Below are 14,008 nucleotides of genomic sequence, written 5' to 3' on the forward strand. Positions count from 1 at the left end.
CAATGATACCTGAGAAGATAAAAATGCCATTTAGATCTGTTACATCACCATAAAGTCTTAATCAGCCTCCACATAAAATACAAAGTCCATAGAGCACAGCACTGGAAAAAGCTAATAATAGCTTTTCCCGTAAGAAAAGAAACAGCCCTATGTACTTTACTTTGCATGAAATTCCGAACTGAGCACACACAGTGCAACAGTGATGTTACAGGGACAGTCAACACACCTGCCTGGCGTACTGTAAGCCCCACCTTAGCAAATAGAAAGAGATGCTCAGGATAAATAATTACTCAGTGCAATGCTCTATTTACTCAAAACTATTCACCTACCACAGACTATAGATCAAACCTTAACTACAGACCACCACAAGATGACAAGATTTGTCCCAGGGACCCTTTATCTTACAAATGTGTTATTTTATTATTCAGTTGGACCCAACGTAACTTTTACGGCGATACTGTAAACAACAGACAGACGAACAATCTTCATATTAAACAATACCTTTTAATGACCTTCGATGAAGTTCCCTATCTAAAGATAAGAATTGTACAACAAAAGCTGCACTGTGGTGGTGAAAGACTTGCTTTTCGAGAGGAAACAGAAACTGTCTGTATCGAGAGCGTTTATGTCGAGCGTGCTGTGGTTTCCTCTCAAACAAAACATGGTGTGGTTTGTCAAGGTTGAACTTTTCATTAACGATCATTGCAATTTACTTTGAGACCACGGCTGCGTTATTTGTTGTTGTCAGCAGCAGTAATGACTATCGTTACATTTAATTTAAACAAAAGCACTTGATAAACTTGGCAGATCTGGCCGAGCTGACGTGAGGTTAACAATGCCACCCTGTTGTATTCAGGTATTTAAAACTCATTTCAAATGCACAGAAAGTATGCATTATAATCTTTCAGACTATTAAATATCAGAAAGTAACCATGAGTGATCATCCATGAGGGACATAAATATTTATAAAATAAAATAAAATACAAAAAAGGGACATGTAGTTGTTGTCTGAGTTATGTAAAAACTATGCAAATTTAAGTTTCCTGGAATTATATTAATACACAAAAGTCGTGCATCATGCAAATCAATTGTGAAGCCCTCACAGGATGATACAATAAAGCCACTATCATATACTCTCCACCTCTGATACCAAAAGAAAAATCCAGTCTCCCCACCTTAAAAAGCAAGGTCAAAACCAGTGACTAATCCACATCACCCTCTAGCGGCCAGAGGCAGAACTGCACATATGCTGTACATGCTGTCAGCTTCCTATGAATGATACGCTAGTGGATTTTGCTGCATAAATTATTGTCCTTTTATGGAAGCACTGTCTGATATTTATATTTAGCTTGTTCTGTCTTACTCTTAACAAGACTATATTGGTGTTCCATTAGTTATTTTCATTTTGATTCTTGCTTGCAACTTCACTTGATGTTCAAAATTCATTCTATTAAGTACCAAATGTCTGTTGTTGTTTTTTACATTCATTTATTGAAGGAGGGAAATCACATCTAGGCACTTATTTTAAGAGCATGGATGCTGTGTTGAATGTAAATAACAAGAGTAAGACATTATTTTGAAATAGTTTAGACCATGTCATTGCTTTGAACAATAAAAATAAATGTTGAAAATTAGAAATTTTCTCATAATTTGCTGCACTATACTTATTTTTTGTGTTGTTATTTTGAACATTTTGAATCTACAGAAAAGCATATCACAAGTAACTTGGGCATGACATGATAAGAGTTCGGAAACATGAGTGGCTTTAATGCAGAAGTTTCTTAAGTCTTTTAGAAGCTAAGATAAAGAAGAGTTTACCACCTGAAACGGCTGCATGGCTGAAAAATTTAGCTCAACTAAAAAGGGTTATGGGACTTTAGAATTAAAACATTTTGTTAAAATTTAAACTCTTTTTGCATGAGCTAATGAGTAGTACATATAGATCAGAGTGCAGGTTTACTCTTAGTTCCTAGAGTATCCAAATATAGATCTGGCGAGCGGGCCTTTCACTATCAGGCACCATTACTATGGGACGAACTTCCAATCTGGGTTAAGGAAGCTGACGCCACTAAAGTTTAGACTAACTATAGGCTTTACTAAACAGAAATGTTTGGTTTTAAAAGTGGAGGTGTGTTAGATCCAGTAGTCATAGCTGCAGCTACAGGACAAGACTAGAGCAGCTCGTCTTAAACAGAGTTTCATCCTAGATATGCTGCTATAGACCTACGCTGCAGGGGGATACTAACACAATCCACTGAGGGGTGCCCATCATCCCTTCTTCTCTCCTCTTCTTCTCTTTCCTTTCTTCAGCTCAATCCTCAGTTATTAATTTGAAGTATCTATCTGATAACCTAAATTGTTGTCTATTGTTCTTGTAGTTTGTTGTGATGGTCTGCCCCCCCCCCCTCTTTTTCTTTCTTTTTCCCCTCGTAGTCCACCAACTAACCATGTATCAGTAATATGTACATAGAACTTAGTTATGCTGCTCCCGGATAATTAATACTAATGTATCTTGTCTTTTGTACCTTTGACAATATATCTGTGCTTCTCCTCTCTCTGTTCTTCATTCTCTCTGTCTGCTATCTCTTTTCCTGCTCTGCCCAACTGGCCTTTGGCAGGAGGGTCCCCCCTTATGATCCAGGTCCTGCTCAAGGTTTCTTCCCTCTTAAAGGGGAGTTTTTCTTTGTCAATGCTTGGTTGAAGCTTTTTCTCCCACTATAGGGGAGTTTTTACCTGCCATTATTTATGCAATTATTGCTCGGGGGTCGTGTCCTGGGTCTCTGGAAAGCGGCTACAGACAACCAAAAGTTTTGACACACTTCTCCATTCGTTTGAAAGAGAAGGTGTGTCCAAACCTTCGGTCTGTACTGTATATATGTATATATTTACACATATTTATATATATATGATTTATATATATGTGTGTGTGTGTGTGTGTGTGTGTGTGTGTATGTATATGTATTGTGACAAAGTTCTTTATTTTCTGTAATGGAATTAAAAAAACAAAAATGTCATACATTCTGGATTCATTACAAATCAACTGAAATATTACAAGCCTTTTATTATTTTAATATTGCTGATTATGGCTTACAGTTTAAGATTAAGATTCCCAGAATATTCTAATTTTTTGAGATAGGATATTTGAGTTTTCTTAAGCTGTAAGCCATGATCAACCATATTAAAATAATAAAAGGCTTTCAATATTTCAGTTGATTTTTAATGAATCCAGAATGTATGACATTTTTGCATTACAGAAAATAAAGGACTTTATCACAATATTCTAATTTTCTGGGACAGTCCTGTATATATATGTATGTGTATATATATGTATATATATATATATATGTATATATATATATATATATATATATATATATATATATATATATATATATATATATATATATATATATATATATATATATATATATATATATATACACACACATGTTTTACAAATGTTTTTTAGGCCTTGCGACAGCTTGACTACATAAACTGAGCATATCAAGCACATAATTGTAGCAAAATTTCACAAGTCATAAGTACAACCAGATACATTTCAGTTCTGTTAATCACAACATTGTTATGTAATACTGCTTGAAGTAAGCAAGGTAAACCCAAACTGAACAGTAAAGCAGTGAAAAGTTAGCCTGACCTGCCATATCTTTTCACTTTCCAAAGTTTCGCTCTTTCAAAATGAACCTGGTACCCGCCCCATTCATGGTCATTTCCACCGTAGAGAGCGTACCAAACCAATCACAACGGGCCAAAGGCGTCACTGCGTTATGCAGCGACTCATACAGAAGCATCTCAGAGCCGCTATTCAAAGCAACCAAGACAGCTGATGTCACATGGTCGGTTTCTCTCATCGGTTGTATTCCTGTCCGACTGGCATCCTGAGGCAGTTTCTTCTGCGTGTGATGGGACTGCCTTCTGGAAATCAAACTCAAATCCGGAAAAAAAAAAAACAGACAAATTCTTTGTAACAAAGAGGAACAACATGAGGACGACTGGCCAGGCTGGTGAAAAGTTATCTTATCATCACAATTTGTTAAATGATGACTCTTCTCCTGTTACACAAACATTAGCATGTAAACATTCATTTACAAAAACAAAATACAAACAAAGCAAAAGGCAGCTGACATCCACAATTGATGCACAGAACCAAACCCGTAGCTGCTAACATGGCGTAGCATTTCCCATGAACGCAAAGAGGCAGGACAACACCATCCCAAACTTTTGTTTTCATCCAGGTACAGGGTCTATTTATTATTCACATTTTTTACAGACAAAACATTTCTTTGAAATGAGGCTGAAGTTGTTGGAGTCAGACGGAGCTCAGTAATGAAAAACTACTGGGGTTGGAGGAGAGCTGAAATCTCTCAACGCGACACTTCTAAGTACTATAAGATGCTACATTTGATTCACTTCAGTCTCTGCCTTTCTACGCATGCGTAGATGTGCAGTTTCTCAAGACCTGAGGTGTTTCAGTTCATTAGCGAATCATAATTTGACAAAAGGTGTTCCTTTTATTGTTTTACTTTTTTCCTATTTTGGGACCAATAACCTTCTTACATTACAAAACAGCAACCTCACCTCCCGTGATTTAAATATAATTTCCACATCCTGACAAGAGTGAGAGGCTTGTTAATCAGTTGTCACAAAAAGGAAAGCAAACACAGATTTGAAGCAATTTTTACCTGTTTAAGTATATTTGTAATACTCTTGAACATGCACACTTTCCGACTGGGTAAAGATAATAACTGCCAGTAGGCTGTTACAACAAAATCTAATAATAACTTGCACTTGAAAGAGTTTACCTCTGTATTAAGAAGAAAAAAAAAATCTCCTTCACTTATTTACTGGCCCAGACAATAATTGAAGCATGCTCTGTATAAACGAGGCACACATCCAAATGATATCAAGCTAAATTTAACCTCCCTTGAAATGTTTTTTCCTGGAGCCGGAGAGGACTTTACAGAACCGTCTGGAGGGAGAGAGGTTCGCAATAAAGAGTAAACGATACAATAAGCAAACATGGAGAATAAGCTTCGTTCAGTGTCCTGCCAGTGTGGTGTGATTCCCTTTCAGCGAGCTGAAAAAGTATCAAGACAATTAAAACCGCCGCCGTGCTATTAATATCATCAATATGACAATAACTCATGTTCCAGTACCTCCAGACGGTGATCACATTAACTGGGAACTCAGCGAGCAGCAAAGTTCAGGAGTGGTCAATGATAAAACTGTTTTAGGCAGAAGCAAAGTTCACCAGACTCGTACTTGTGTTGGAGGAGGAGGGGCAGCGGGCCTGTGCTACGTGCTTCAGTAGATGAGTAAGATTTTTCCAAAATGCGCTTTCACACGCATGACATTGGCTGAAGAAACAAACAAATAATAAAACCAAACGTGACAGCGAGTGCAGAATTCACCCGCCTGCCCGCTACTTTATTTTCTGTCGCTTCTGTCGTCCAAACGGTGTTGCTGACAGCCTGGTTTTGTGTAGATGTTTGTGAAGATGATAGGGCTGAGATTTGAAAAAGGCCAGTTCAGGACATCTAGGAAAGCGGCAACAGATACCATCACACAAGCTGAATCTGATCCTCAAGACTGAACAATAAAGTCACTTCCCCTCCAAAAATAAAAGGAATTTGGCCTCCGTCTGTATTCCTCAAGTGAAACTATAAAGTCTATAAAAACTCGCTTTGAAAGACACCAGATTTACCAACTTCTCCTAAACTGTAACATCTCTAACAAAGAATTTGTTATTTCAAGTTGAGCCATTTAGACCGGAAGCTTTGGCCTCAAGGTTTTTTATTATTATTATTATTATTATTATTATTATTATTATTATTATTATTATTATTATTATTATTATTATTATTATTATTATTATTATTATTATTATTATTATTATTATTATTATTATCAATTACTTTTTTCTGATCAATCATGTTTGATATTTTTATCAAAATGTGAGGTTCTCTTATCTTAAAGAAATACATTACAAAGAGGATGTAAGGGCCTCTATCCTTCAGTCTACTCACTTTGATAATGAGTCTCAGTTTGATTATAACAAACCATCCTGCACTGCAACTAATATATAGTTGGAGCAGATTTTTTAAAATGTTTGAGAGAAGCTTCCACAAGGGCCGCGACAGCCACCGAATAAAGCACAGACACGTTTCTGTGCATCTCTGATATGCTTCTACACTATGAACCCCCTAGACCTCTTAGGTCATCAGGGACTGGTCTGCTAACTGTTCCTAGGACCAAAACAAAGCATGGCCAAGCCGCTTTCTGCCATTATGCCACATATAGCTGGAATAAGCTCCCGGAAGACCTTAGATCTGCCCCAACTTTGCCTATTTTTAAAACTAAGCTAAAGACCCTTATGTTTACTTCTGCTTTTAACTGCTGCTAAACCGCAGCACTTTTTATCGACTTTTAGCTTTTATTTCTTACTTCTATTTAAATTTTTAACTTTATTTTTTAATCTTACTGTTAATGTTTTTATTGTGTTCTGTATGATGTTGATTGTAATTCATTGTTGATTGTATTGGAACGTTTTTATGTAAAGCACTTTGAGCTGCTGTGTGCAAGAATTGTGCTATACAAATAAATCTGACTTTGACTTTGATTTCTGGGATTTTTGATACCAGCAGTTATGAATTAACGGTGCAACAATTCAGCAAATTGATCGACTGATAGTTTGACATGTAAAATCTGAGGAGAAGGTGATGCATATCCATTAAGGTTTCTTTAGATTACCATTTCCTCTTTGTAGTTGGAAGAAAGAGGGCATTCAGTCTAACGTTACTGTGACCACAGGGGGACTGGACCATGAAAAAAGCTCACAGAAAGTTTTTGAACAATACTGCTACTACTAAATACGACTAAACTACTAGCTGAAAGTTGACTAACAGTGTTTGATGGGAAATCATACATCCTCATGCCGTCAGCTTGTGGAAGAATATCTACCAAACTGCAGTCACTCAGTTCATGTCTGACAAAACTGGAATAAAGATGCCGCTAGGTCTGAGTTTGCAGTAACATTTTTATGTGTAGGCATGAGCGTGATCATTTCACTGACGTTAATAAAGCAGACGGTAATCCAAGCGCGTCATGTGCTGTGAGTGTTGGACAGTATTTTGTTTATGAACAGCAGACATGTAAAACTGGGAAGGAGTTTCCCCGTCGATGCATTCAAAATAATGTTTTCTGTCTCTTAATTACGAAAATCATTCGAACGAGATGTAACTGCTAAAATGTCTTTACACCCGACTAAGAAAAGGAATCATGTGGAAGCATGTTGGGCAAACACTTGGCTCCTCTGCAAGGAACGGGGCCCCATGATGGCCCTTGTAAAGAAAAAAACTATTGATCAGGCCCTTCTGATGACCAAGAAATCTATGAAATATTCCTATTTAAGAGGACTTTCTTTTACTTCTATATGACTTTTAGTTCACGTCTGATTGTGTTTACAATATATATTCTTACTGATACTTTTATTGGAGCCATCGACCTTACATAATAATGCTATATCTAAAAAATAAATAATAAATAAATGTATCTACCAGTCTACTTAATACATAGACATTAATGGTTAACATCGACAGATTAATTAACATTATGTGAACTGAAACGGTAACAAATTATCCTTTCTGTCAAAAATATAAATTAGTTATTAGTTTTTTCCATTTTCCTGAATATATGTCCCTAATGGACAAAAACTCAAGAAATAATAGTTTCTCATTTTACAGCTTTTCAAAAAAATCAATGAGTGTGATAATATAAACTATTCTATCTTTTATGCCCACCTCATTGCGACATCTTAAAGTTTGTTGAATCATTAAGAGAGATTTAAACATATATATTAAAAAGATTAAACAAGTGTGTGGTAATAATAAGAAAAATTATTTATAATTGTGTTTAATTGTGTATAAATTGTACTAAAGCTGAATGGAATTAAATAATTAGCATAATCATTTGATCCTAATATCTATGTTTATTTAACTAAATACTTGCAGTAAATACAAACTGATAAAATGACCCAGATTAGCCAGCATTTGTTGGCTTGAAATGTAACACTATTTGAAAGGTGTCCACTTTCAGAGGAACAAAAACCACCTGAGTTCAGCGGCTTGCAACAGGAGTCCTGCTGTAAAACCTGCAGGGCATAAAGTCCCAGAGGCCTCTTAAGAACAATCAGAAGTGGCTCGGGGCTCGTTTAGAGGCTGACGTGGCTACCAAAATAAGCGTGGCTCCACAGGAGCGGGCCGAGACGACCAAAGGACGCTGGCATGCTGAAGTGACACAGTAACGCAGGTCTGCCACGCCACGCGCGGTCGCTTTTGGTGCCAGCTTGTGGAAGCATGTCTAATAGTTCCCGGTTTTACTTCATTAGGATGAACCATTCCTTCCTGTTTGTCATTAACAAGGGCTGTTTACTCAGGAAGTGAAACTAGTGGCCACTGACAATGGAGAGAAAAGAACCAAAGTGCTTTTTAGACTAAGACTTGTCCATGCAGTGAGAGAAGACAATGGATTAGCTGTTAATACTGGATATTTATCAGCTATCAAACATGCTTTTATTTCCTCATCAGTGAAGCTGCAATGACATTAAAGTGGTGTATTTTGGTTAAAATGTACTCTACTGCAATTTAAACACAGATGGCCGACACTGCACTGTGATGCTACTGACTAATTCTTGGAAAGTCTCATTACTGTATATGTTATAAGCTGTGTTTAGGATCAATACAAGCCCTGTTATTTATGAGAACATTTAAACTGATTGGCTGAAGTTTTTGTCCGATGCTAAAATGCCAGGAATAGTGATCCTAATAGAGGCCTTAAAGTTGATCACCACTGGCATGAATACTACAATAATCTGTTCCTTGGATTGGCATAGGTGCACTCAGGAAGTGTCATTCAACTGATGATCAGAACTGGAATCAATAGGTTACACAGTAGGAGAATTGATCGTTTCTGAAGCCTATGACAAGAAAAGAGAATAAAAGCAAACTGTTATCTTTCTGCATTCTTATAATGTGCTGCTTTAAAATCCTTCAAGGTACCTCTATCAAGTGAAAAAAACTAAAGAAGAAGAAATGGCTATATTACATCATATAAATTACCCACGCCTATTACATGCTCTACTTTAGTACCCAAAATCCCAAACGAATTTACTAAACTTTGTAGTCGCCCCAGCAAACATCATAAATTGAAGTGGCCACTGTGATAAGAGGCCACTTTACAAGTGTCCATACGCAGATGTCAGATATAAAAGTCAATATACGGCACTGCATTCCACTTTACACTGTTGTAGTAAACTACAATGTGAGGGCAAAAGACTGTATAGGTCCACAAGTATGAGATTTAACATACGGTAAGTGACCTTCTTGCTGTGAGCATTTGGTCTGTATATTGTCATAATACAAGAATACGCTAAGTGTATTCCACAAAACTGACTCCTGCTGTTCCTAGACAGATGTCATGACATTAAAGGATACGTTATTGTACTTAATTTTGATTCTTGTTACTCAGTCTAGATGTCTAAGTCTGCACGGTCTCCGCACTACACGACTTACACTAAAGTCAAGAACTTATATGAGTTTATTTCTTAAAAGATGAAAAAGACAGTCCAGTCTTTTTGTCCGCTCTCAGTTTCTGCATGTTGTGTCTAGACATGAAGTACAAAGTGTACTAAATTACACTTTGTGTTACACTATACCGGATTACTGTATTACAAGCCTCTTTTCTATAAGATTACTTCCTGCTTTTTGTTGTTGTTGCTTTTTAAAAAGGACTTAAAAGATCCAGAGTCCAAGAAAAAAGCTGCACCTGAACATCATCCCATGCTTACTTTATTCTAACTGTTAATGTGCCAGTAATTTGTTCATGTGTTGTCTCTGAACAGATGTCACACCCTTACATAACGGGATACTCTACTATTCTAGTTTTAAGATAAACAGACCCCAACACCCCCCAGCTGTGGTCCATTTTGACAGCTAACAACACGCATGTTTAGTTCTCCAAAATGCATAAATGCAACGTTAATGGGACAACTAAGCCGTGAATGTACATCTTCATCATCTGCCACTGACAGCTGCAAGCAGTACTCGAGTCGAGGGGGGATGAGGGGGGATGGCATCCCCCCCTGAAATAAAAACGGTCAAAATCATCCCCCCTGTAAAACCTGCCATCCCCTTTTTCCATCCCTTATGTCATTTCATCAATGAATGTGATTTTACTGCTATTTCAACATTTAGAGTCATCACCAGAAAAATAACACCAGAAAAATAACTTATTTGACAATTTTCACCTGTTTCAAGTAAATTTTCACTTGAAATAAGTAGATCTTATCTTCTTATTACAAGCAAAAAAATCTTGTTCCACTGGCAGATTTTTCTACTTATTTCAAGTGAAAATCTACTTGAAACAGGTGAAAATTGTTGTTTTTTTTTCCAGTGATGAGTCTTGTTTTAAGTGTAATGAGATTTTTTTTACTAAAATGAGACATTTTAACTAGAAATAAGACAAATATTCTTGTTAAGATTTTGAGTTTTTGCAGTGATCCATTTTACTTATCCTGTGAAGGACAGAGTCATATTGATAAGTTCAGAAAACTGTTTTTTATTGTTGTGTTTTGATGTATTTGATGTAAGCCCAGTGGATATTTAAAGCTTACAGAAGGCTGCATTTAACTGCTGCTATGTCATTCCTGCAGTATTTCTGCAGGTGTTTTGGTCAGTGCTATTATTTGTAATATATTATATTGTTTGTAATCAGCACAAATTATCTGTCCCCATATGATAAAATCCATCATCCCCCCTGATTTCTTTTTTACAACTCGAGTACTGGCTGCAAGGGGGCGGGGGGTTAGTGAGTCTTCTCAGCCAAGCCATCAGATGTGGCAACAGGCCTCTCCAGGAGTGACATAATTTGTGGACAGGCCAGTCAGTGCATTATGGTTTCTATTAATAAAACACCTTTTTTTCTTGTTGAACAAAAAACAAGAGAGGAGGAGACAACCTTACCCAGCAGCAGCAGCCGATGCGTCTGTTTATACTCCCGTTTCAGCTCCCTCAGCTCCTTGTCAATGTTCTTGCTGACTTTCTTCGCCTCCTTCTCGGCCTCCTTCTCCTCCACCAGCAATTTGTCCCAGTTTTTCTGCTTTTGGGTGCTGGTCTTTTGCAGCAGCTGTAAGCGTCGGCCGCGGTCCTTTCCTGAGCCCTTGCCGGAGCCGCCACCACCACCTCCTCCTCCTCCTCCACCACCACCACCACCTCCGTTTTGTATGAGCACCGCGTCGGTGCCGGTGTCTCCACGGCGGTTCTCCCCAGCAGAGCCCCTGGCCGGGTCCCTGGCTGCAGCGGGGCCCCTGGCCGGGTCCCTGGCCGGGTCCCCGGCGGGGTCCCCGGGGCGCGTCTCCGCGCATCCCCCGGTCTCCTCCTGCCGAGCCCCGCCGCCGCCGCCGGCGCGCGTCGGCACCGCCGCGTCCGGAGGAGGCTGCTCCGAGTCCGAGGTGGCGTTGGAGATAGAGCCGCTCAGGTCCCCGAAGAGCCGGGGACGCAAACTGTAACACAGCCCCATGTTGAAAGCAATTATTTGCCCGTGAATGTGATTTCTCATAAATTAGAAAATATGGAGCTTTAAAAAAAAAAAAAAAAAAAAAAAAAATTCGCAGATCTATGCGCAGCAGCCGGCTCTAGCGAGCCATGGTCGCATCGGCGCTCCGGCGGTGCGAGTCAAGTCCCGATTTGAGCCGAAAGTGTGAATGAATTATGCTCCCGACATTTGCTATATGTCATTTTGCATTTTCCCCCAGTCAAGCCTTCGCTTCGTAGTTAGTGGATCACCTGATCCTTTTTTAGTGGACACTGCGGGTCCACCTTACCGTAACTAAGGGAAAGCAGAAGCCTTGGAGAAAAACGCGGATATCCGCTGCGCACACGGCCAACAATGTGGCTGCACAGTTGTTACATGCAATGCACGGCACGTCATTACTACAGTAAAGCCATTTCCAGAATGCTGCTCATGATTTTCATTCCTCACATTTCATACCTGCATGTCTACAGATGCAGATGTCTGCAGCTCGGGGAAACCTGCTCTTCACTGTTGCACACAAATGCAGCCAAACACTGCTTTATCTCTGGCCATGCAAATATTTCATTAAACCATTAGAATGCCAGATTGGATTACTTTAAAATTAGATTTAAACTTCTTACGCATTTTTCTTTGTCAAAATTATTTATTTACTACAGTGTGTCCTTAAAGTGAACTCAAGTTTCCTAAAGCCCTTTGATTTTTGTTTTCTAACGAGCTCCACTCACGATTTGATAAACGTTGTTTTTTCTGCATTTCCAAGTATTATTCATTAGTTTTCACAATGTGCCCGATTTTAAACCCAAATCAATTCTTGAGTCACTCCAGTGGCGTCAATTCAGTGGAAGCTAAGGTATGGCAAGGTTACGAGTCACAGAACTTAACTTGAGTATTATCAATCAACACGTCCAGCAAATACTCATCACAGAAGTCTATGTAGCTGATCTGTGTGGTCAAGAAAATTGGAACTTTTTCAAATGCAGTCTCGCTCACTGCAAAAACTCAAAATCTTACCAGGAATATTTGTCTTATTTCTAGTTAAAATGTCTAATTTTTAGTCAAAAAATCTCATTACACTTAAAACAAGAGTCATCACCAGAAAAAAATAACAAATTTGACAATTTTCACCTGTTTCAAGTAAATTTTCACTTGAAATAAGTAGAAAAATCTCCCAGTGGGACAAGATTCATCTTCTCATTACAAGCAAAAAAATCTTGTTCCACTGGCAGATTTTTCTACTTATTTTAAGTGAAAATCTACTTGAAACAGGTGAGAATGGTTGTTTTTGAGTCTTGTCTTAAATGATATGAGATTGTTTTTTACTAAAAATTAGACATTTTAACTAGAAATGAGACAAATATTCTTGTTAAGATTTTCAGTTTTTGCAGTATATAATAACTAGTGAAATCAATCATGTTGTTCTGATTTGCATTTGTAGTTATTCTATATGTATTAAATAATAGAATAATCAATACAATTATACACAGAGTAATTCCATAAATGTATTTAAAAAACAAACATTTACATTTTCCCTTGAAGCCAAGGTGTGGCGGCTGCCATACCTTGGCATACCCAATTGACGCCCCTGAGTCACTCCTAATATGCGATACATCTTAGAAATTGAGCCATCATGCAACCTCACATCGGTCCTTCAGATGTCCCGGGAACACAGGGAATGTTTTGATTCCTGCTCAATAAAAATGCAAATCAAACTTACCACGACATCAAAAAGGTGTTTAATGCAAATATTTGAACGCCTGTAATCTTGCCTCCTGCAATGTCCGCTTTCCTGAGGGGAATTAGAGATGAATCCAAATAAAAAACAAAATGGTGTTGTTCTGTCTGTTGTTGGTCGCTTGGACAAAATTATTTCACAATCTTTGTGACATGAATCCAAGTGTAAGGAAGGATCAGAAAACTTGGGATTTCTTGGGATAATAGGGCAAAAGTCAAGAGCAGATGCAGGGATGAAAGTGAACCACTAGATGGGGAAATTGTAAGACCCATGTGGAGAGATGAGAGACCATTTAGGAAGATAAATATGAAGCAGATTTGAACCATTTATCACCTAACACAAAATGCCACAGTGCATTATTGTTTTTAGACAAATCTACACTAGTTTACATGCTGAAAACCTAATGTTTTACCAAGAACATGCCTCAAGAAACACAAAGTTTACTTTGCTTAAGGTAATATTGCATATTTTTGCAGTGTAATTATAAATCATATGCTTCTGTTGTCCATGTGTTTATTGGGAGGGAGGTGGTAACTTTACAATATTTATATGAGAATGATCACACTTCTAAAATGCTAAGTAGTTTATTTTCTTGGTTTTTGAAGATATTTCACCTCTGATCCAAAAGGCTTCTTCACTTTCAAATAACTTGAGTGGAGAGTCTGGCTT

The 14,008-nt window shown here is 37.9% G+C and overlaps 1 protein-coding gene across 1 annotated transcript in view; it reads right to left on the bottom strand.

Moving 5' to 3' along the window:
- gnal (guanine nucleotide binding protein (G protein), alpha activating activity polypeptide, olfactory type) overlaps positions 1 to 11,878 on the bottom strand; it is a 52,643-nt gene extending 40,765 nt beyond the window's left edge. Inside the window, exon 1 of the mRNA XM_061731785.1 lies at positions 11,037 to 11,878. Within this exon, the coding sequence (XP_061587769.1) occupies positions 11,037 to 11,631 (595 nt within the window). The 5' untranslated portion in view covers positions 11,632 to 11,878. The remainder of the gene's footprint in view (positions 1 to 11,036) is intronic.
- Positions 11,879 to 14,008: the final 2,130 nt, after the last annotated feature.

The sequence above is a fragment of the Cololabis saira genome, chromosome 10 (assembly GCF_033807715.1).
Source record: "Cololabis saira isolate AMF1-May2022 chromosome 10, fColSai1.1, whole genome shotgun sequence".
Taxonomy (NCBI): domain Eukaryota; kingdom Metazoa; phylum Chordata; class Actinopteri; order Beloniformes; family Belonidae; genus Cololabis; species Cololabis saira.